This window comes from Crotalus tigris, unplaced genomic scaffold, assembly GCF_016545835.1.
Source record: "Crotalus tigris isolate CLP2741 ecotype Arizona unplaced genomic scaffold, ASM1654583v1 scf7180000020074.1721668, whole genome shotgun sequence".
Classification (NCBI taxonomy): Eukaryota; Metazoa; Chordata; class Lepidosauria; order Squamata; family Viperidae; genus Crotalus; species Crotalus tigris.
The window spans coordinates 700230-723952 of record NW_024097846.1 but is presented as its reverse complement, the minus strand read 5'-3'; the positions used below and the strand labels follow the sequence as shown (position 1 = coordinate 723952).

Here is a 23723-nt window from a genome sequence, read left to right as displayed (position 1 = left end):
GCAAAGCTCTAAGCGAGCAGTAGATGGCAGCAAAGAAGGGCAAGACACCTTGACTCTTGCCTCTCATCTGGTGACATCACCAACCAACAAGAAAATGCACTCTTTATTTCTTAAACTTAAAAGCCCTTTGCAATAAATCTGTTACCAAGGATATAAATGCACAAAGTGTTGTTTCAAGAACTTCTGATTCAGGCTTTTAGTTCTACTAATTCAGTAGAGCAAAGGAAATGGAACTTATCTGAGGTACTCAATCTTAGTAATTTTTTTATCCATTTCAGGTGGATCTGTGTCGGCTATGGAGTGATCATAATTTAGAATTTTCAGAAAGACTGCATACTTTACAAGACTTGTCTACAATTATTATCAGGTATTAAAAGATTTGGAATAACTGTTTCAGATTTCCTTCCTGGTCCCATCTTAAGTGGCTGAGACAAAAATGATATGGATGAGAATGATCAGTAAGTGCATCTTTTATTTAACTAGTAAAGCAAATTTCTGAATCTTTTGGAAACCTCGTATAACATAGAATGGGGCTGTGCTAAGTTCAGATTTTTTAGAATGTTGATTTCTACATATATATATTTTAAAAAAGCATTTTGTTTTTACCAAAAAAATGACTGTCATCAAAGTGGAATTAATAAAAATGACATACAGCAGCCACTTTATGACTGCTGAAAAATGGATGCCATCTATATTGGTAGGAAAACAAAGTGATTTATCCCAGCTGTGACTATAAACATAATCTTCAGATTTTTCTGACTGTGTGAACAAAAGTAATTGCTTCTTTAAGAATTACACTTCCTGATTTTTCAGGCCTATTCTAATGGCCCATATTCTGCAGCTATTTTTTTCCTTTTAAAATCCTACTTGTGTTTCACTGTTCTCCCCTGGCTTTTCCCCACTGTACAATGGAAAATAGAAATGGAGTTTATATATTAAATATTTCTTAAATAGCCTCACATTTCGAATGCCATAGTTTAGCAGTGTTCAGCTCCTGAATGCAGCTGAATCAATATTAAAGGAATACAAAGGCCAAACAACCCGAAACAATGGTGCCTACCATCTTTCTGTATTTAATTCATCTGCAAGTAGATTTGCAGGGATAGCTGAAATTATCAGCCCATCTTTTTAAACAAGATAGCTACGGGATGCAGAACATTCAATGGGCGGGAGACAAAACCAGCCCCTGCTATTTCGCTGCCTGAAGCAAAGGAGGAAACAACCCACTTTACAAGTGGCAGAATGTCACCTTGTGAACCTAATTTGCAATGCATGGAGAGTTTTAACTCGGAGCAAGGGATTGAGGAACTGCTGTTGACTCATGCAAGTTGCAATCCCAATTATTTTCCCCCATTAGTGGTTCTCTCTATAAATGGCTAATAGCCACCCAAGGGGATTCTAGTTTTTAATATCCCTTTTTTTTTGGCTACACAAATAATTCCCACAGGTTTTAAGATTTGGGAGATTGCCAAGTAATGTTTAAAGGAGTACATGTTAATGTATTATAATCCCTATAATTAATGTTTGTTTCAAAGACATCATCCAGGTGTAACAACTGCTCAAGATTAGCACCGTTGCTTTGCTTAGATTGGCTTAGCCTTCAGAAACTTTACAAAAAAAGCTGGAGAAGCTTGGTTTTGCTCTGCCTAAGGAATGGCCTTAGTCACTAAAATGCAAATAAGTCCACACATCTTAAAGTTGCCAAGGTTGAGAAATGCTGCTCTAGAACAATGAGCTGGTCAAGAATAGAAATGGCACAAATGACCAAAATAAATGGGACCATGCAGGGCTCCGAAGGGAATGAATGAACAATAAAAGAAGGTGCCCTGGAATAACATGATGCATGATGCAGAAAAGTAACCATTATCATCAAGCATTAACATAATTTGATGGTTCAGCATTATCTGGAAAACAACAGCATAACAGAGTACAGAATAAGGAAACCAAAATGATAATATGTTGAATTACTCTTCCATATGTGAACAGATTCATAATTGGGTAATGAGCTGTTAAAGTTATAAATGATCTGAAGAAACTAACTTTCACCATATTACACTTAGCAAAAGAGTCAGTCAAAACTTTCATTAGTAATTTATAGGATTCTTGCCCCCAAGATATGGTCATTTAAATGGCTTAAATGGCTTTAACAAAGGGATTGTTATGATAAAAGCAACAAGTGTTAGATTTGATAGCAAACTGAAGCACCAGATTCAGAGGCAATATACTTTTATAGGGGGGCTAGTTTAGAGTAGTAGTTAAGGCACCAGGCTAGGAACAGGGAGATCGTGAGTTCCAGTCCTGCTTTAGACATGAAACCATCTAGGTAATCTTGAGCCAGTCCCTCCCTCTGTGCTCTGGGAAGGAGGCAATGACAAACAACTTGTGAAACCTTGCCAAGCAAACTGCAGAGAGTTGTCCAGGCAGATGCCAGAAATCAAACACTGACATAAAAACATATACACAAACATACACTTTACACACTGGTTACCAGGAGAATAAAGTTCCATCAAACAATTGGATGACCATGGTCTGACATTTTGCTCTAATATCTAGTCATTTGGCCAGGGCAGCAAAAGGGGGAACAGGAAGACTTTGGGACAAAAATATCCATAGGGCAGCTCTACAAGGAACAATCAAACAAAAAACAGCAGCACTTGGTGCTAAAAGGCTCATAGCTGGAGGAAGATACAAAGGTGGGAACTGTAACATTGCCTGTTTAAATCAAAACCGAAATTAGCCAGTTAGATAAATGGTCAATTGAAAAAGATGCTTTCCTTGACCTTGGTTGTGTCTTTGCCTCTCTGTCCTCATATCACAACATCTCCTGAATGTTAGATTTCAATAGCTTGAGCCACTGCTTATTTTATTGTTTAACTTTTAGGCATTCCATGAACAAGCCACCTTCCTCACCTCCAAGGAGTATTTGCCTTTAATTAGTCTTCCCTGCTTTTCTCTCTCTCTCTCTCTCTCTCTCTCTCTGGCACAGAACCATTAAAGAAAGGATGCAAAAGAAGGAACAAAATGAAATGTGAATGACAAAAATTAAAATATTTTTAAAATTATTTTAAATAATTATAAATTGAATTGACCCGCATTGAGTTGTCCCATGGCAAGTTAGCCATGGTGAGTGGTCCCGTTCTGCTTTGAGATAAGGGGACTTTGACAAAGAAGCTCCAACCACTACAGAATGAGCTCCCAGCAGTAGAATGAAAGTTCTTTGTGTAAATGGTTCTGGTCTGATTCATAAGGATCTCCTGTTGAAGGATGTAAGAAAGCAAGGCTGCAAAAGGCCCCTTAGGAATCCACTGACAAAGTAGATTCAGCTGCTTTAGATAAAAGGATTCAATAAAGTACAATTGCTTGATTTAATAACAGCCTTTACCACCTGCTTACACTATTTCTCAAGCATGATTTAATCTCCTGCTGAATTGCTGTGTGTAAGTTAAAAGTAGTAGGACTGCATTGCTGTTTAATTCTCTGAGTTTTTATTCCTTTTCCTGCTATTGTTTGTTTCTGTCCTATGCATAGTAATCAGGCCTTCTCTATCAAATATCCTTTAATGGGACACTCATCTGCCAGATGCATTCAGTCGATTTACTGTAGGTGCTGGGTTAGTGGACAGGAATACACATTAATAAATGTATTATTTTGTAAAGAGCTCATTTTTTTTCGTGCAAAAGAAATGACGACCCTTTGGGAAATTGCAATGGCTAATAGTCTCACTAGCAGTGAATAGAATAATTGTATTTTGTAATCTGGCCAAAGTGCTTTTAACACTGCATAGAGAACCATTATACAGAGAAGACATTGTACACATAAAGGAGTCTCTAGAGATACGCAGAGGCAGGTTTCAATATTGCTTTTTTATGGATGTAAGAATCTGTGTCTGGTATTTCCCCATCATAATGCTGAATACATCCTTCTCTGTTGCAGTACCTGCCCTCTAAAATGAGGGTTCCCCAAGAGATGGGTGCCCCCCCCCAACTCTACTGTTGTTTAGAAGGTGGGAAGACCAGGCTTTTCACCCAGGCCTTTGGCAAGTGAGAGTGAGATCCCTCACTTCATCACTCTTGCCATCTTTTATCTTAATTTTGTCATTTTTATTGATTTCATTGTGATTTCATTCATTGTTATGAGCCACCCAGAATCACTGAGAGTCAAGCAGTATATAAGTTAAATTGAAGAAGAAGATGATGATGATGATGATGAAGATGAAGAGGATGATGATGATGATGGGGCAGTAGACAATAAAGCTCAATGCAACCATTTGCATTGAATGCTGATTGGAGCCTCCCTCTGGATCCACAATGAAGTTCATTAGGCTTTTTTAATATTGCCAATTCAGGAGCAACAGAAATAGATATAAAAATAATCTATGGACACTTAATTATTGAAAAGGTTTCTGAGCACTCTTCCTGCATAATCTTCCTTCTGCAGTAGATGGCTGCCATTTTCTTCAGAAAACCACAGTTGCAGTGGTTTGAGAGAACAGCTCAGTCAAAAGCTGACCTCAGTCAAAAGCTGGGCTTCCCTTTCTCAGTTAAAGTGGTTTTGCCAACATAGGTGCATCGTCGTCTTTTGCCACACAAGGCTGGTTGATATGTTCATAATGGTTTTAGCACATCCCTTAAGAAGGTGAACACAACCCCCACAGGGAAGGTAGAAGCTCAGCTAATGGGTGCCCCAGTGGTGACCAGTTTATAGTATGCCCCCTCCTGGGCCATCAGTTGGTGGTGAGAGCCCTTCTCAATGATGACTCCCTGAGACATGACAGCGATGATGTCAGAATTCTGAATGGTGGACAAGCGGTGCGCAATGACGATGCAGGTCCTGCCTTCTCGAGCTTTGTCCAGGGCAGCCTGCACAGTCTGAAGGGAGAAGAGGGAAAGAGAAAAAGAAGGATTCTTTACAGGGTCATCATGACAAGTTATATTAATACGAACATAGCCAGTTGGCCTCTTTAGGACACTTTGTTTTGGGAAAGGCATTGATCAACAAAATTTAGTTGTGTCGAAAACCCTCCTCAAACATTCAGTGAATTCAAAGAGGAGGAGGAGAACAGAAGAGCTCCTATGGTCCACAACTCCAATCTCCATGGATCTTTGGGCTCTGCGGGGTTAAGCAGTAACTCACAAGCATGGCAAACCTGCGTCCCCTTCCATGAATGCAGTGTGCAAGTTGCCAGGGACAAGTATCAGTGAACTCTGCTCCTAAAAGCTGTAATACTCCCAGCAGTTCAGAAAAGTTGGGAAAACAGGATATGGAGTGGTAAGCTGCTGTCCTATCATTTCTCAAATCTTCCCTGGATCTCAACAGTCCCCTTAGCTTCTTGGTAGACTAAAAGGCATTCAGAGGCCATTATATTTGGGAATATGGGTAACAGCAGAGATACTTAAGTGTCATCAGATGGATCAAAATATGGCTAAGATGGAGCAACCTGGCAGAGATGCAACAAACTGCAATATATTCCAAGGGCAAATCCATCAATAAGGTCTTCATCCAGGCAACTAATAAAAGTTATGCTTGAATAATTTCACGATATAGTTGCAATATGACTCTGGAAACACGGCCTTTGGCACTTGCCTTCTTTACAGTAGTGGAAGCCTGCAAGGGTCCCATCTGTACTATTTTTTTTTTCCAGAGAGGTAGACAATCATTTATTGCTACTGTCATCAAAGGGCAAAGCCAGCTCTGATGGATTTGGAAGAAGCCACCTAACATACTGCTGTGTTGGTTCCACACATTGAATTCTCACTATGCTACGCAGAAAGTGAGCTAGTTATACGGTGGCTAAAAGTGATTGGCCATTCAGTGTGTCGTATGAAGGCAGCCTAAGTTTGCAGTTGGGGGAATTTCTCGAATTCAACGCTATCTGTAACAGCAGAGGGCCCTGTTGGTATGTGTGCTTTTTTTACTTTGCTTCAACTACCTTTCCAGCAGTGACTCTGTACAATGAGTGTATTGTACTATACTTTACCCACTGCACAGGTGCATTCAGACTCAGTTACAATTTATAGCCCTTTTAAATTGTTATATCCCACACTGGCCTCCAAATAACACTGAACTGAGTACATCCTTTCTTTCCCTCCTTTAAGGCTGAGCTTTTATATTCACTTATTTGAGACTAAGTTCCTTTTGAACTCAACACCAAGTGATTGCATTTAATGTATATTCTCAATGCTCCATCAAATATGTTTTCTTTTAATTATCTGATATCTGAAAGCATAACATTATTTTAGAGCCAGTTTGGTATAGTGGTGAATGGAAGAAGTGCTAGCCTAGAAATCAGGAGACGGTGAGTTCTAGTCCCACCTTAGGCATGAAATCCAGACTTTGGGCCAGTCCCTCTCAGCCCACCCACCTCACAGAGGAGGAAGGAGTATATTATATATGTTCTCCAGCTTGAGTTACTTATAAAGGTGGACATTTTAAAAAAAATCTAATGAATAAATGCTGTTTATTGTTTATTCATTGCTGTTTACCTGTTCACTTTCTGTATCCAGTGCAGAAGTTGCTTCATCCAGTAATAAGATCTTAGGGTCTCGAACGATTGCGCGCGCAATGGCAATGCGCTGCTTTTGCCCTCGGGACAGGAGAGACCCCTGAGCCCCAACATTGGTTTCATATTTCTGCAAAAAAAAATACCCTCCAATATTTATTGGCTCACTGACTTTGTTTACCATAAGAACAAAAATACAATTAGTGTGGTGAGAAAATGAAGCTACTTCGTTGCTTTTATTCTAACATTCTTTTATTTTATGGGTGGGGGGGACCTTCAATTAAGAAGCAAACTGGAAAAATACCGTATGTTATTATTACCGTAAGTCTGTGTTAATTTTTGTATTGAAAATGGCCATTTTTAGTTGAATGCTTTATAAGTAAGCCATGGAAAGTTACCGAGTGATTTTTAGAAAATGAATGAACTTATATTATTAGGTAGAATGAGCTTTAGCTTAATCAGGGTAAAAATTGTCCAAAAGGCTCTATAGCAGACATGTCAAACTCACGACATCATGTGACATCATGCAACGTATCGGAGCTTTTTCGCTATTGCCGGCAATGGGGTGGGCGTGGCTCCAGTATGATGAAACCGGCTCGTCACAGCCAGTGACAACAGCTAGCTGATTTTGGAAACAGTGAAGCAAGTCAGGTCTGGTTACTGCTTGGATGGGAGACCACCAGGAGACTCCAGGGCTTACAATAGACTGAACTATTCACAACTTGGCCTTGACTGAGGTCCAAAGCTAAGCAGAGTTTTTCCTGGTTAATACTTCAATGGGAAACCATCACAAAGGCACATAGCTGTAGATTCTGGCCAGCCAGAGGGCTCCTTTGCTTTATTAACATGACATTTTTATCCCACCAATCACAACAGGCAGGAGACAGGATTTCAATTCCCATATTACCCTCACAACAACCCTGTGAGAGATTAAACTAAGAGTGTGGCTTCCTACTCTTCATGAACACACTTCAAAAGACTGATGATTAAGGAATGCAGTTGGAATGTAACAACTCTTTAATAGTTCTGAGAATACATTTTTGGAACTTGTGATTCAGTGCCTGGAATTTTCTTTTTCAGTCATCTTTCCAGTGTTGGATCAATTAGGAAACAAGCAAGAGATCCTGCAGACACTGTATTCTCAAGAGATTTCCTGAAGAAGTGAGCAAAACAAATCGGAACTGTAAATTAGACTATCATAAATCTATCAAAGGTGAGAAAGCCAAACAATTCACAAAAGAAGGAATGAAAGCAGAGGGCTAACTACTCAAAACATTATTGTGACGCAGAAGTATTGAGAATATGTTAAATCAGCAGTGAAGAGAATGTTCAGACCAGTTCTTCTTTCTATAACATAGCATTTTAAAAATGGTACTCACTTGGGGGAGTGACATCACAAATTCATGTAATTGGGCTTTCTTGGCAGCTGTTATCACTTCATCCATAGATATTTCTCTGCTGTTATCACCATATTTAATGTTGTCGCTAATACTACAGTCAAACAGCACAGGTTCCTGAGAAACTATTCCTATTCTAGATCTTAGAAAGTGGATGTTTATTTGCCGGGTGTCACGGCCATCTATCAGCTGTATATCAAAAACACAAAAACATACAGAACGTCTTTGGTACAAAATTAAAATTTCTTCTTCAAACCTTTGCTTGTATTTGCTGATACATGTGAAATTTAAGTACCACAATTTGTGTGGATAATTGCATGGGTGTTATCGGTAAAAAATACATTTGCAAGCTAAGAGTTCTGCAGAATCTCAGGATTTTGTCAGAACGATAAAATGAGCGACGTGACACAACACTACCCTTTGCATGCATGCATACATATGTTTTACAGTTTGCCCCCTGCAGATACCCAGGTCTAATTCTGGAATTAAAGATTTGAAGGCCTCAGCTGAATTTACCTCCATGATATATGTGGAACAAGCAAAACCTGCAGCAAAATATTGACATGTGAAATCTATTCTATGCAGTCCACCTTCCCACACCAAATCTCGGCCATCCTGTCTGATCTTGTCTGACTTCAAAGAGTTAAACTGGATTAGACCTACTTAGTGCTTGGATCGAACATCATTGGGAAATATCAGGATTGCATAGTGAGAAGTTGAAAAAAACAAAAGCAAAACAGAAAACAAAACAAAACAAGAACTGGGTTACTTATGGGACCCTCTCTCCCCAATTGTGTCCACCCAATCTGACACAAAGGATATGCTTTGGGTACCATGTGCTAGGGGAGTGCTGGATGGCAGAGCCCAGAAGGAAAGAGATTAGATTGGGTCCGTCTCTGTTGGCTTATTGTAAGGCCTTGAAAATGTGGCTTTGTGCCTAAGTCTGGGGCCCAGGGCATGGCACAGACCCACAATTTCCTGATTGTGTGGGTGATTGGTTCTATTTTTTTTATTGATTTGATTTTTATCATGCCTTTATTATTTTATAAGTAACTCAAGGAGTTGAACATACATAGTACTCCTTTCTTCGCTTATTTTACACCTGGTTACTACACGGTTTATTTTTATTTGCTTTTTTATACTGTGTATTTTATGTATTTTATTTGTTTTACTGCAAGCTGCCTAGAATCACTAAAAATGAAATAGGCATCTATATGAAAGATAAATTATTCATTTATTATTTATAAATTTATTTACACGCCTGTATTGTCACAAAGAAAGCTGGACTGAGAAGTTGATTGATGGGAATGTGTATTTACAAGGAATTAAGTTTGATTTCAAAGATGTCTTTTTAAAAAAAGGGGGGGCTGTTAAATCTGAAGAGTGGTGTTTCTCAACCTTGGCAACTTTTAAGACATGTGGACTTCAACTCCCGGAATTCCCAAGCTGGCTGGGGAACTCTGGGAGCTGAAGTCCACATGTCTTAGAGTTGCCAAGGTTGAAAAACACTGATATATGAAGACCAAATTGCAAATTTAGTTATTAATACTTTTATGTTATCAAAGCAACAAAAGCTATTTACCACTTTTCCTTCATCGGCATCATAAAACCTCTCCAAAAGTTGAACACAGGTGCTTTTTCCACATCCGCTGCTTCCAACAAAGGCAAGGGTCTGCCCAGATTTTACAGATACTGTGAGGCCATTTAATACTTGGGTATCAGGACGAGATGGATATGTGAACTTACAGTTGAGAAATTCAATTCTGCCATGGAAATTATCCTGATTATACAACAGCAAAAAGAAAATCATGCTTCAGAATTTGCAAATGGAAGCTAATGATTATTATTTCTGTAGTTCCCGAAGCTGTCACAGATCTCTCTTTAAATCAATCAACTGGAAGTGGATAAAACTGAAATCTATTTGCGTTCAGTACAGGGCAAAGTTCTCCTATTTCATTTTCATTTGTAAAAAGTTAATATTTTGTGAAAAGAAGAGAAGAAAAAAAGGACAATAATATTTTAATCTGATTTGCACTTTGCTGTATTTCTTGCTACTCTAACAAACCTTCAAAGAAAGTTAAAAGTTGAACAACTTCAACGAAAGGGCAAGAGATGAGCAGATTCAGGGCCAACCAGTATAATGCATGAGATTTAAATTAAAAAATATATATTTTGTCACCATTTGCAACTGTCTTTTTCCTTTTGTAGACAATACTAAAAGCATAGAATCACTAATCAGTATTGAAAGTATATAAACATTAAATGAATGCTTCATTTACAACTGTCTAACAGCTGCAACAGCTGAATGAATCCACAGTATAATATTAGGATTTGCACTAGAATTTTGAAGTTTATCTTTTTACCTGAGGTCAAAACATTTCTAACAAATCCTGTTCTAGACCGTATAGCTCTATGTAACCTCGTATAGCTCTATGTAACCCTACCTAGAGAGCATGTATCAGTATGTTAGAATATCTGGCAGTTATTGGGTTAAATGCTAGTTTTGTTGATGGGTCAGTGGGAGGAATTTCTAAAGGGCATTGGGAGACTTCCTGGACACAAGCCTGAGGGGAATGCCTTTGTTCATCCAGCCTCATGGCCCCTAGCCATACGGCTCGGAGATCTTATGCTTATGCCAACATGTGATGCTTATGCAGAAGAAGAGGGGAAAATCCATTATCAATTTACCTATGGAAATGAACAGAGAGATGTAATATACAGAAGCAACAACGTAAAAGCAAGTATTCCTCTTAATAAACATTTATCTGTTTTATAATCATTTCTATTGAGTTATCCCTTGGACTGCAAGGCGTTCAAACCGGTCAGTCCTAGAAGAGATCAACCCCGACTGCTCTTTAGAAGGCCAGATCTTGAAGTTGAAACTCAAATACTTTGGCCACCTAATGAGAAGGAAGGACTCACTGGAGAAGGGCCTAATGCTGGGAAAGATTGAGGGCAATAGAAGAAGGGGCCGACAGAGAATGAGATGGCTGGATGGAGTCACTGAAGCAGTAGGTGTGAACTTAAATGGACTCCAGAAAATGGTAGAGGACAGGAAGACCTGGAGGAACGTTGTCCATGGGGTCGCGATGGGTCGGACACGACTTCGCAATTAACAACAACAACAACATCTATCTGTACTAGATTGAACTGGGAAGCAATCTGTTCTGCCTGGAACAGAATAAATCCCATCGGCCAATGTCTTTAAACAGAGGATTCTCCAATGTACAGTGAGTTATACTGCGTATCTGCATTTTAATATTTAAATTGCTCTTTTCCTGGTCTCATGCTGCCTTGAATCAAAGCCAATTTAAGCATATTCTGTCTTGACTGATATATTCTGGCAAAAATTCACAAGATAGACTATGTTACTTCCTATTGGTCAATTTACTACTGCTGGACCCTCCCACCTTTTGGTTTCTGGAGAACCACGGCCAATCAGTTTCCTTCCTATGCAGAAATCTTCTTGATAATATGTTTATCATGGCTCAATATAGGTGGATGTAAATGTGCAAGTTATATATACATGTATGAATGTGTGTGTGTGTGTTAAAGCATCAAAATGTTATACTTGGAGACACAACAAAACACTTTTTAATAAAATGCTTGCTGCCTTGTTTTCATTGTCTTTTAGAGCAGTGTTTCCTAAATGTTTTGCTACCACACCTCCCTTTAGTGTCATCTTAATTCAAACCCCAAATGAGCACAATTGAACTAAGAAAATAAGACCATGAAACTTTGGGAAATGTGAATTTATTGTAGCACTGTACAACCCAAGGGAGGTGCATTTCACAGTTTAGGAAACCCTAACCCAGTGGTTCTCAACCTGTGGGTCGGGACCCCATTTGGGATCGAATGACCATTTCACAGGGGTCGCCAAACAATGCAGTCCGGCATTTTTCCCCTTTTCCTTAGCTGTGCTACTCCCTCTTATTCTATTGGCTTTTGAAAGCCAATAGAATAGACTCTCTTGAATAGAGTCTAATTCTATTGGCTTTCAAAAGCCAATAGGAATTGTCCAGGCTGTCTCTGCCCTGCTGAGCCCGCCAAAAGTCCCATTCTGCAAACGGTGCTGCAAGGTGTCTGCAGCGAAGGCGAGCTGTCTGGAAGTTTCCACCCCTCCCTGCTGAGCAACTACTAAAAATGTAAGTAAAAGAGGGCCAGGGGTGGGAGGTGGGAGGCCAGCGGGCGCAGGGAGGGTTGCTGGCACGCGTGGGGCCCGGCAGGTGCCTTACCTTCCTTGGGCTGGGCCAGCCGGTGGTCGGCCTGCACCATCTTTGCTGCTTGCCAGCTACGCCTCAGCCAGCGCAGGGAGCGGCACCACGCATGCACGGCACTCCCGGGCAGGGAAAGTCCTCAACTTACGACCGGTTGGGTAGCCCTTGACTTACGACCGGTTGGGGTCGTAGCATTAAAAAGGTTGAGAACCACTGCCCTAACCCTTACAGGAATCATCATTGCTGGCATTCATTATAATGTTTACAATAAAAGAGGCAGCTGTGAAAATGGTCTATGGAGCATGGTAAGCATTGGTTCAGCTGAAGTGTGTGTGTGTGTGTGTGTGTGTGTTGAGGGGTGTCCTTCTGCTGTGAAATACACAATGAACTGCTGGGATTAGCTTGTAACTGACTGAAGTGCTCAAACCCAGGGCATTCAAGGCAATGTAACGAGTAGAGCAGAGTAGAGTAGAATGGAGTGGAACAATAGAATAGAATAGAATAGAATAGAATAGAATAGAATAGAATAGAATAGAATAGAATAGAATAGAATAGCTGAGTTGGAAGGGATCTTGGAGATCTTCTAGTCCAGCCCCCTGCTCAGACAGGAAACCCTATACCATTTCAGACAAATGATTGTCCAATCTCTTCTTAAAAACTTTCAGTGTTAGAAAAGGAAATGTGTACTTTGAAAGTGGGGCGCAGAGAAACTTTCATCCCCTGAGACTGCTTTAATGGTGAGTGGGGGGTTAATAGAGGGAAATAACTGTTTCTGCCCTTAGATTTTTCCCTATTTTGCTGATGGGGCAACTGAACTGGGAGGCTAACTCTGCAAGTACTCCCAGGCAAAGGCACAAGGACAACAACTTTGTTTCTGGCAGACTTACTGGATTACAAGGGTTAGTGGAAGCATAGCTACCCCTTCTTTCTCTACTGATGAAGAGTAACTGAAAGGAAATCTATAATCCTGGCTTACAAAACAAGGAAGCTTGTACAGTATATATTTAGGTTTATTTGCTATTTTTGGTACAAGCCATCCTAATTTAATGACTGCAGTTGGGACGAGCAACTCCATCACCAAGCAATTCAATCATTAAGTGAAATATCACATGACCGTGCTCAATTTACAAGATCAGTTCTGATGCAGCTGTTAAGCGACTCATTTAACGTCATGTGACCACCGCTTGTGACTTCCCGCCTGACTTCCACAATGACTTTGCTTGTCAGAAGCCGGCTGTGAAGGTTGCAAACAGTGATCATGTAACTGTGGGATGCTGTAACCATCATAAATGTGCACCAATTGGGAAGCGCCTGAATTTTGATCACATGACCACAGGGATGCTGCAACAGTCGTAGTTCAAGGACTGATCATAAAGCTTTTTCCAGCATGATTGTTAAGTTTGAATGGTCACTAAATGGAACGGTTATTAACTGAGGACTACCTGTACCTCAATTCTAGTTTTATTTGTTGTGCACAACATTGGTAGGTTGGTTTCCTTGTTGACTATAATTGTGGCATGAATTCATTAGATATTTTGAGAACAATTCCATCTAAAAGTGACTTAAAGAAGTTCTCTAACTGGAGGACTAGAATAAAATTGGGGACTGCTTGATAAGGGACCAGACAGGCAAACATAATCCAGAACTTGAAAAACATTATCAGTCACCATGGCTATTATTATCAGCCCACGAATCAAAGTTATGGACCGTAATCTACCATACTTTTCCAATGCAAATTGATGGATAGATGTTTTTTGACTTCTCCATTCAGGTTTGAGACACAATGCCTGCCCCAGGATCACCCAGCTGGTTTCTGTGCCCAAGGGTAGATTAGAAGTTGACTCTTCCTGCTCCCAATCTAGCATCTTAGCTACCTGTTCTCCCCCAAAATAAGACCCTACAGGAAAATAAGCCCTAGCATGATGTTTCAGGAAGCTCATAATATAAGCCCCACCCCCAAAATAAGCCCCAGTTAAGATCATCAGCCAGACGGACGCATTTAGTACCGTGTTTCCCTGAATATAAGACCTAACTGGAAAATAAGCTCTAATGCGTCTTTTAGAACAAAAATTAATATAAGACCCAGTCTTATTTTGAGGGAAACATGGTACTACATCAAGCAGTTCTCTATGGATATTACTGTATATCTTTTGGGATATAAAGAACAGGACAAAAAGAGTCAAGCCACAATCACAGTGTTTAAGAGCAAATATTACATCTTCCAGCATTGGCACCAGAGTGCTTTCCTATTGTCTTAAATATGTATTATTTGCTCAACACTGAGCTCACATTGTGCCCACCCGAATACCAGGACACTTTTGATCTTTTCCCTTAGTTTCCTGGCATGCCGCACACTGTAATCTAGTTTGCTTGAGAGCGGCAGAGGACTGTCTGACCTTTGGATCTTTCCAAGCCTACAATTATGTGATTCAAATAACAGCCATTGTTTTCTTACCCATTTTTCTCCAACGTCACTGTACGTACTGATTCGGGGAATCCGATCCACCAGCTGAAAAAAACGGGCGGCTGCTATTTTAGCCTTGGCATAATTTGGAGTATAAGAAGATGCTCTTCCCAAAGCGGTTCCACTAGTAACAATGCAGGAAATCACTCTGAAATTGGAAAAGACATGTTTTGGTTTGCAGGGCACTTTAAAAAAAAAAAAAGCTTTGTTGAATCAGTTGGAAAATCTCCGGTTGGGTTTCCATCCAGGATCAGCAAATTGGGCTTGAGAAGCTGGCAAGCCAGGTATAAAGATCAGAGCCCCTTATTTCTGCCTAGTCTCCAGAATTTGATTTTAAAGCATGTACTTAATATTGTGAGGGAAATTATTTAGTTATCACAATATTTTATAACCTTCCCCTCTGCATCCTTTTGAGCATTGTTTAGCTTTCACAGTCAGATATTTGCCTGTTGAGAATTCATAGATTCCGTGGTATTTAAAGAAATGACATCTATGTAGGGGTGTTCTTACCTAAATACGTAACTGTAGTGAAGTCCTTCCTTTTCAACTAAAAATCCTCCGTATCGGTAAGAGACAGAATTGGCTACGAACAAAACACACTGTGCAAAGCCAAAACAAACTCCGTAAACATTTGCTTTTTTAATAGTTGCTTTGTAAGGGACTTCTAGCTGTTTCTCATAAGCATCGATAAAAACTTTCTCCTTTCCAATTCCAGCAATGGTCCTAATATTTGCAAGGGCTTCATTGGAAATCTGATTCCCAAAGAAAAAGAAAAATCTGTTAAGGATTATACAAAGGTTTATGAATTATTGTACAGACATTTCACTTTAGAGAACTACAGACTTGTGATTCTCACATATTAAAGCGGGGGTTCCATGACATCTGAAGTAGGAATTGGCAAATCCAAAGCAGACAGCAAATCATGCACAATAGGATGAGATGGTTTCTATAGAACACTAGACTAAATACTGATTAATTTATTGTTCCTTTGTCATCAAGAATCTGCCTCTTAACAACTCTGGAAGAATAAGCCCTGATTGTTTATGATGCCTGCTAACCTCAAAGGATAATGGAGATTCTTTCTTCTTTCTTTCTTTCTTTCTTTCTTTCTTTCTTTCTTTCTTTCTTTCTTTCTTTCTTTCTTTCTTTCTTTTTCTTTCTTTCTTTCCTTTCTTTCTTTTTCTTTCTTTCTTTCTTTCTTTCTTTCTTTCTTTCTTCTTTCTTTCTTTATCTCTCTCTTCCTTCCTTCCTTCCTTCTCTTTCTTTTCCTTCCTTCCTTCCTTCCTTCCTTCCTTCCTTCCTTCCTTCCTTCCTTCCTTCCTTCCTTCCTAATAATGTGTGAGGATCACTCTAAAAAGTAGGTAACCTTAGGTCAAATTAGTGGACAAGCTCAGGGGTGGGGAAACCCTTTATTTAACTTCAGCCAAACTCACATTTAAATTATATTACCGTTCAGGAGAATATTCTCCATAACACGTTTGTTGGGATTCCAACACACTTGTCATTTCCTCAGATTGAGGAACTATCTTAACTGAATAGACATGGGGATGGCTTGGGCTGACTTTGCCCTAAATGCTCTGCTTCTCCTTAACCCTGATTTCTGATTCTGATCCTCTGCCCTTCATTGGTTGGCCTCCTAAGGAGAGACCTGACCTACTTTCCAGCTGTAGCCAGAACTGAATTAAGGCTTAACACGGTGTTAATCCAAGAACTATAATTATTTTAGAGATGAGTTGTCCTGTCTGGGGCAAGACTATTATTGTAATTGATGGTATGTGGCATGAATTATTTCATCTGGGTAAGGTTCAGGCTGTCCCGCATTACAGGTATACCTTGTTTATCCCTGAACAACCCTGTCAAGCTGTGGCTGACTCGCCCTATTTGTTCTGTGCTCAGGTTGTTAGCATTAGCCAGGAGTGTGCCTGCTCTCTCAGGATCACGAAGGTGTTGTTTTTATATCATTTGCATTTTCAGAACCTCTCAGCGAGGAACCAGGCTCATAAAGGGGCTCTGCAAACCCCTTTCCTTCTTTGTCTCATTATGCTGAAGTTCAATAAACTGAATGCAAGTTAAGCAGCCATTTCCCAGAAGTCTGGCTGGTACTGAATTTGTCTGAGAACAAATATATCCTTCGGATTTCAGAATACAGTTTTTAAAATTGTATCCCATCACAGAGTTAACAGGAGGAAGGAGCGGGGACGGAAATGAAATTACATTCAGATCTTATGGTAGTCAAGATTTCTTTTTTCTTTTTGCATCCTTATGAAGCTGAGTGATGGTTAGTGTTCCTGCATCTAGGAATATACCTGTATAGGTAGTCCTCAATTCACTCACGACAACTAAGCAGGGCAGCGGCTAAGTGAGTTTGGACCCATTTTATGACCTTTTTGTCACAGTTATTAAGCAAATCAGTGCAGTTTTTAAGGGAATCAAGCGATCGTTATAATGTGGGAAAGAAATAGAATAACATAGAATAAAGAAGAATAAAGTAAAATAATAATAATAATAATAATGAAAAATCACTAAAAGCAAAAATCATGTGTCTGCATAATCTCTGAAAGAAAGCTGTGTTAGCCAAAAGCTGTATTAACAGTATGTGAATGACCTAATGCATATTTAGAAACATTGTATAAAAGTAAAAACTGCCTTCATTGTTATTCCTATGAGAAATGGAATAACACAAAGTAGATTCCATATACAATGTAATATTCCATCTATGCTTCCTTTGTTCCTGAGAAAAAGAAACCTATAAAGCTTTAGTTTAGACCCTCCCCCTCGTTCAGAAATTTGTTGATTGTTAAGTCACTTCTGAACCTTTTTGCGCAAAAATAAAGATCTCTCTTTCACCCATGGAATTTCGTAAAGGCCCTTTATTTTTTTTAAGGCTTTATTTTTCCACAAGAGTTAAGCAAACCTGGCTTCCCCCGTTGACAGCTGGGAAGGTTACAGTTTGTGATTCTATGACAGTAAAAAGCGCCAGTTGCCAAGGCCTTGAATTGGATCACGTGACCCTGGGGATGCTACAAACAGTCATAAGTGTGAAAACCAACTGCAAGTTTCTTTTTTCAGTGCCCTCGTAACTTCAAATGATCAATAAACAAATGGTTATAAGTCAAGGGTCACCTGTAGTTTGAAAATAATTCTATTCTCTGCCTTTCTTAACAACATGGGATTATTCCCAACTGCTAGAGCTTTGGTGGCGCAGTGGTTAGAAGGCAGTACTACAGGCTACTTCTGCTGACTGCCGGCTGTCAGCGATTTGGCAGTTCGATTCTCACCAGCTCAAAGTTGACTCAGCTTTCCATCCTTCCAAGGTCAGTAAAATGAGGATCCAGATTGTTGGGAGGGGGCATATGCTGACTCTGTAAACTGCTTAGAGAGGGCTGGAAAGCACTGTGAAGCGGTATATAAGTCTAAATGCTATTGCTATTGCTTTCCAGCACGAGGAGTGCATGAATGAAGTTATCTAGTGGCACAATTTGCAACAAAATCACCATATTTCTCAGGAGTTCCTAGATGGGGACTTTGGCAGCAAAGTGTCTCAAACTAGTCTGAATTTATAAACCACCTCCTTAACTATTCTTGCCCTATTTTAAATTGTTGCATTCAGTTTTTATGTTTTTAATGTTTGTACCCCACCCAGAGTCTCTCTGTAAGGGAGATAGATGGTTTCTAAACATAATAAATAAATAAAATTAAAAATTAATAGATTAGCCCTTAAATTTCAAAAGCTTTAAAAGCTGTCCAGTTCAGAAATCCGTTTTACCTCTGTTGCTAATATTGTACACTGGTGTGGAGATCATCTTTATCAGAACACATCAGGGACAAGTGGGAAATTATATCGTTATAAAACTATCTCATTTATATATAACATTACAATGAATAACTGATTTCTCAATAAATGTTAATTGTAATGCTATTAAAAATGAATAAAAAATGGATGAGTGGAAAGACAGCTTTTTGCCCAATTTAGTGACCCTCTTTTTCTGTCTGCTTTTATTGCTCAGATGTTGCAGACTTATTGGAACCAATCTAATGCAGTATTAAAAGAAAAGAAGCAAAATCCTGGACAAGAAACTCTTAGCCCTTTAGCCTCCTCTAGAAAGAGGAAAAACGAACAACATGCATTTGCACAAGAAACCCCTTGAGAAAGTGAGAGTCCTATGGCAGCTACGTAACCTATTTTCCCAGAATTGCAATAGGTATCACTTTGGTGGGAAGGTGACAGCACTCCATGATACCATGCTGGCCACGTGAACACAGAAATATCTTCAGACGGTGCTGGCTTAATGTCTTTCATACAGAAATGAGCCCCCACCCCTTATAGTTGGCAACAACCAGTCGAATAAAATTTGCAGGGACTCCATTTTGGCAAGGAAGGTTGTAAAATGGGGCAAAGCTCACTTTAACAACTGTCTCGCTTAGCAAAGGAGATTTTGGGCTCAACTGTGATCGTTAAGTCCAGGACCACTTGTATCTATACCTTCAGAAATTAAAATTCAGAAATTAAAACCAGTGAACATCCCATATTTCCAGCAGACATTGGGTAGGTGGGGGAGAGCCCGTATGACAAGATTTGGGAGGGTCCACTCTTGAATCCAGTTTCTAGCTGCCATTTACATCTGTCCCACCTGACAATAAAAGTGCTTTTCAGGTTTAGAAGTGGACACTTTGAAGCCATAGATTCTCTAAGGAGCGAGCTGTCTTTCGAACACTAGAAATGGGAACAGCTGGGAAGTTTCTGCTGCTTAAGCTCTGTGCATGTGTATATACAGAGAGATAGATACAGATATAATTACCCAACAAAGGCAATTGCTTGAGCAATTAGTCATCATCTCGGTCAGTCTTAAGTCTAAAACAGAAATAAAGCCCTTTACCCTTCCCGTAGCTTCCATTGCTTTCTTGTCCTGAGATGCAAAGCCGGTCATCATTCGAGACTGCACCATTCCCGACAAAGCCAAGAAAGGCAAGAAGCAAGTGATGACTAAGCTGAGTTTCCAGCTGAAGTAGAATGCGATGATGATGGAAACTCCGATATTGGTGAAGGAGTTCACAATCATTCCTATCTGGGTGCCGGTTGCCTAGGAAAGGAGGAGAGGGAAGGGAGATCAATCAGTCAATCGCCAATGAAGCTGGCTCCATGCAGCAGATCCTGGAGAGCTCAGAGAGGCAACACAATATTTCAGGAGAGGTGTGTATACAGTACATCCCAGCATCAGCCTTACTCCGTGTTGAAAGTCATTCCATTTCTTTACATGGAAAGGAGTGAGCCATTTTGGCAGCCCTCTCGGGCCTCGGAGTATCTTAGGTTAGTGTAGGGGTAGGCAACCTTGGGTCTTTTATGACTTGTGGACTTCAACTCCCAGAATTCCTGAGGCAGCCATGCTGAGGGGAAAGGGAGAAGTTTCCAAGCTGAGCCATGCTGGCTCAGGAATTCTGGGAGTTGAAGTCCATGAAAAGAGCCAAGGTTGCCTACCCCTGTTCTAGTCCAACCCACTGCTTGAGCAGGAGACCCTATTCTGTTTCAGACAAATGGTTATCCCGTCTGTCTTTTTGAAAGCCTCTAGTCATGAAGCACCAACAACTTCTGGAGGAAAGCTAATGCTCTCACCATTAGGAAATTTCTCCTTAGTTCTAGGTTGTTTCTCTCCCAGGTTAGTTTCCAACCATTGTTTCTCTTGGTGCTTTGCTGCCTTTCAAAGATCAAGATTTTTTGCAGGACAGATCCAGTGAAAAATTCAGTTTCAATTTTCTACCAATTGGTGAATTAAAGAGAAAGATAGTGAGCAGCTTATAAGAATCTTCAAAGCATCACTTGTGACTGTTGATGTCCCATCCGTCATGAAATTATTTAAAGATAAAGTCCAGGACATGATGCTGTATGGGGTTGAGATGTGTATCTATAAGGAATCCCAAGCTTAGAAATCATCCAATCAAAATTATTAAAAAATTAAATGCAGTCCCTCAGTTGACTTCTATTGCTTTAACGCGGTTGGAATTAGTCTATATTATCTTTGGGACTGGCTTAAGATTCAGCATGGCTGGCTCAGGAATTCTAGGAGTTGAAGTCCACGAGTCATAAAAGACCCAAGGTTGCCTACCCCTGCGCTAGCTTTATTCTCTCACAAAGAGCATGGAGGCACCATCAGCAGAAAACTGTGGAAGAACGAAAGTTCATGACTTCCATCCAACCTATGGCCAGCTCTTTTTATTTTCTTACATATATCAGACCATCTCTGATATTTCTAATTGCAGAATAGGCCCATCGGCCACAACTTAGTCACTGCTACTTTTATTCTTTGTCTGTTTTATTCTTGGTTTCTCAACTTGTGGTAACCTGACGAGAGGGGTAGCAAAGACAAAATTGGTCCAAAGTCACTTTTACAATGGTGGAATCATCAGCTAGAGTAAAAAGGTCATCTAGCTTGGAAGCGGCAGAGGCCAGATTCTTGAAGCCTTTATCTGCCTATTCCCAAGACAATACAGTTAGTCTGGCAAGACTCTTGTAAATAAATAAGTGGTCAACAATAAAGAAACTACTTTGGTCTACTCGCAGAATTGTTCTGGTTCCTTGCGTCTCACAATTACTGATGTAAACAGAATGTCTTGCTCCCAAGAGAAATGGAGCTTCAAAGGAGAAAATGTGATCTTCCCTATGTGTGTGCTATAGATGACTAGGGAAAGTGTGTGTTTTTTCTGCATAGTGTGTAAAGTTCTCTTGTCGAGTTCCAGTAGACCTCAATAGAGCTGAAGTCCACACACCTTCAAGTTGCCAAGTTTGAGAAACACTGCAATAGACAGATTTTTTAGGGCAGGAGTCCTCAACCTTGGCAACCTTAAGACTTGTGGACTTCAACTCCCAGAATTCCTCAGCCAGTGGGAGTTGAAGTCCACAAGTCTTAAAGTTGCCAAGGCTGAGGACCCCTGGTTTAGGGAGCTGGGCATGAATGAATGGGCGAAGACAAAGATGTTGAGACTCTAGAAAGAGTACAGAGAAGAGCAACAAAGATGATTAGGGGACTGGAGGCTAAAACATATAAGGAACGGTTGCTAGAATTGGGTATGTCTAGTTTAACGAAGAGAAGGACAAGGGGGGACATGATAGCAGTATTCCAATATCTCAGGGGATGCCATAAAGAAGAGAGAATCAAGCTATTTTCCAAAGCACCTGAAGGCAGGACAAGAAGCAACGGGTGGAAACTAATCAAGGAGAGAAGCAACCTAGAGCTAAGGAGAAACTTCCTGACAGTGAGAACAATTAATCAGTGGAACAGCTTGCCTCCAGAAGCAGTAAATGCTCCAACACTGGAAGTTTTTAAGAAGAGACTGGACAGCCATTTGTCCGAAATGGTGTAGGGTTTCCTGCCCGAGCAGGGGGTTGGACTAGATGACCTCCAAGGTCCCTTCCAACTTTACTATTATTATTATTATTATTATTATTATAAAGGCCTTATATTATAGAAAGTATTGCTCCAAAAATTGCAGCCGATCTTTTTTTCCTCATCCATTTTATCACCAGTTCTTGAAGACTGCTTTGTGCCCTTGGATGTGCAGATAATAATTTTACAACTGGGTTTTAATGACTAGCCTTGTCTCCTCTCATTGCTTTACATGATTGTTTTGATGAAATCATAATTTTAAATGTTATAAAGCTGCTTTGAGCAGTGGCGTTTGCAACAGAAGAGCAAGAGAGAAAGGTTTAATAAAATAAGCCAGAATACATCATGCCAGCCTTCCACTGGCTGATGAAAAGACTATAATGAAGATACAGATTTACAACTGCAATGAGAAGTCGGCCTTAGATGCTTCAGATATCTGCATACCATGTATTAATAATACCTTGTAAGTTTCTTGTTTTATTACATTAATAATTATAAATCATTGGGAATTTCGCACCCACGCTGGAGGTTGTGTCCACGGCCCCAGGAGGGACTCAAATTGTATACTCTTCCTTTATCAGATTACTGAAATATACTGTACACTTGCCAGTAGCAATTGTTATTTTGCTTCATTTTGAAGCAAATCATATTGGATGATTTGTGAAATGGCTATTAATTAAAAACTCTTACCCCTTGAACTTGAGAGGCATCCGTCGCTAGTCTTGTAGTCAAGGCCCCTGGGCTGTTTCTATGGTCATCAAACCAACCAATTTCTTGGCCTAACATAGCCTGGAAGCCAATTTTCCTTAACCGTCGTGTAAGCAATTCTCCAGCTTTTGCAAAAGTATACCCCTGCAAGAGATTGTTAACAAGCTTAAATCTGAGCATCTGACCACGTGTACCAAAAACACGGGGGGGGGGGGGAGAGAGTAGCAAGGGAATGGCACCCTCATGCTGAAAAGCCTACAGTATTTGGTTGTCATCACCTGCAAGAACTGGGTGAAGAACGAGGCGAGTCCAATAACCACGAAGAGCAAGCAGACACCGTTGATCTGAGATCTTCGCTCTTCTTCATCAGGCACAGAAAAGGTCTTGGGGAAAGGAAAGGAAATGCTGTAAGATTAAACATAATCTTTTTGCACAAGGTAACTGAAAGCACACTATGAGTTTTTGTTGAGTGTTTAGGCCAAAGGGTACAGGAAAACACGTGCTTGTATAGGCGAATCCATGTTTATGTCAGTGTGGCATTTCAAATGGTTCATAACAGGGCTGTTCACATCAGGGGTAAAGAATGAATATCAGACAGTAGAATCTGCATATTAGCGTTTTCCATGCTAGTCGCATCGCACTCACATTGGAAGCACCAAGGCACCGAGAGCAGCAAAAATGATTAGGGGACTGGAGGCTAAAACATATAAGGAACGGTTGATGGAACTGGGTATGTCTACTTTAATGAAGAGAAGGATGAGGGGGGACACGATATCCAATATCTCAGGGGCTGCCACAAAGAAGAGGGAATCAAGCTATTCTCCAAAGTGCCTGAAGGCAGGACAAGAAGCAATGGATGGAAACTAATTAAGGAGAAGCAACCTAGCACTAAGGAGAAACTTCCTAACGGTTAGAACAATTAACCAGTGGAACAACCTGCCTCCAGAAGTGGTGAATGCTCCAACACTGGAAGTTTTTAAGAAGAGACTGGACAGCCATTAATCTGAAATGATATAGGGTTTCCTGCCTGAGCAGGGGGTTGGACTAGATGACCTCCAA

General features: G+C 40.1%; 1 protein-coding gene across 4 annotated transcripts in view; it reads right to left on the bottom strand.

Moving 5' to 3' along the window:
• Positions 1-455: 455 nt before the first annotated feature.
• ABCB11 (ATP binding cassette subfamily B member 11) overlaps positions 456-23723 on the bottom strand; it is an 84176-nt gene continuing 60908 nt past the window's right edge. For all 4 annotated transcript variants that reach the window (XM_039365450.1, XM_039365448.1, XM_039365451.1 and 1 more), the window contains 9 exons: positions 22943-23047; positions 22647-22808; positions 19455-19658; positions 15088-15329; positions 14569-14725; positions 9479-9676; positions 7879-8085; positions 6483-6629; positions 456-4868 (listed from right to left, as the gene is read on the bottom strand). In XM_039365450.1, the coding sequence (XP_039221384.1) occupies positions 4668-4868; positions 6483-6629; positions 7879-8085; positions 9479-9676; positions 14569-14725; positions 15088-15329; positions 19455-19658; positions 22647-22808; positions 22943-23047 (1623 nt within the window). In that variant the 3' untranslated portion in view covers positions 456-4667. The remainder of the gene's footprint in view (positions 4869-6482; positions 6630-7878; positions 8086-9478; positions 9677-14568; positions 14726-15087; positions 15330-19454; positions 19659-22646; positions 22809-22942; positions 23048-23723) is intronic.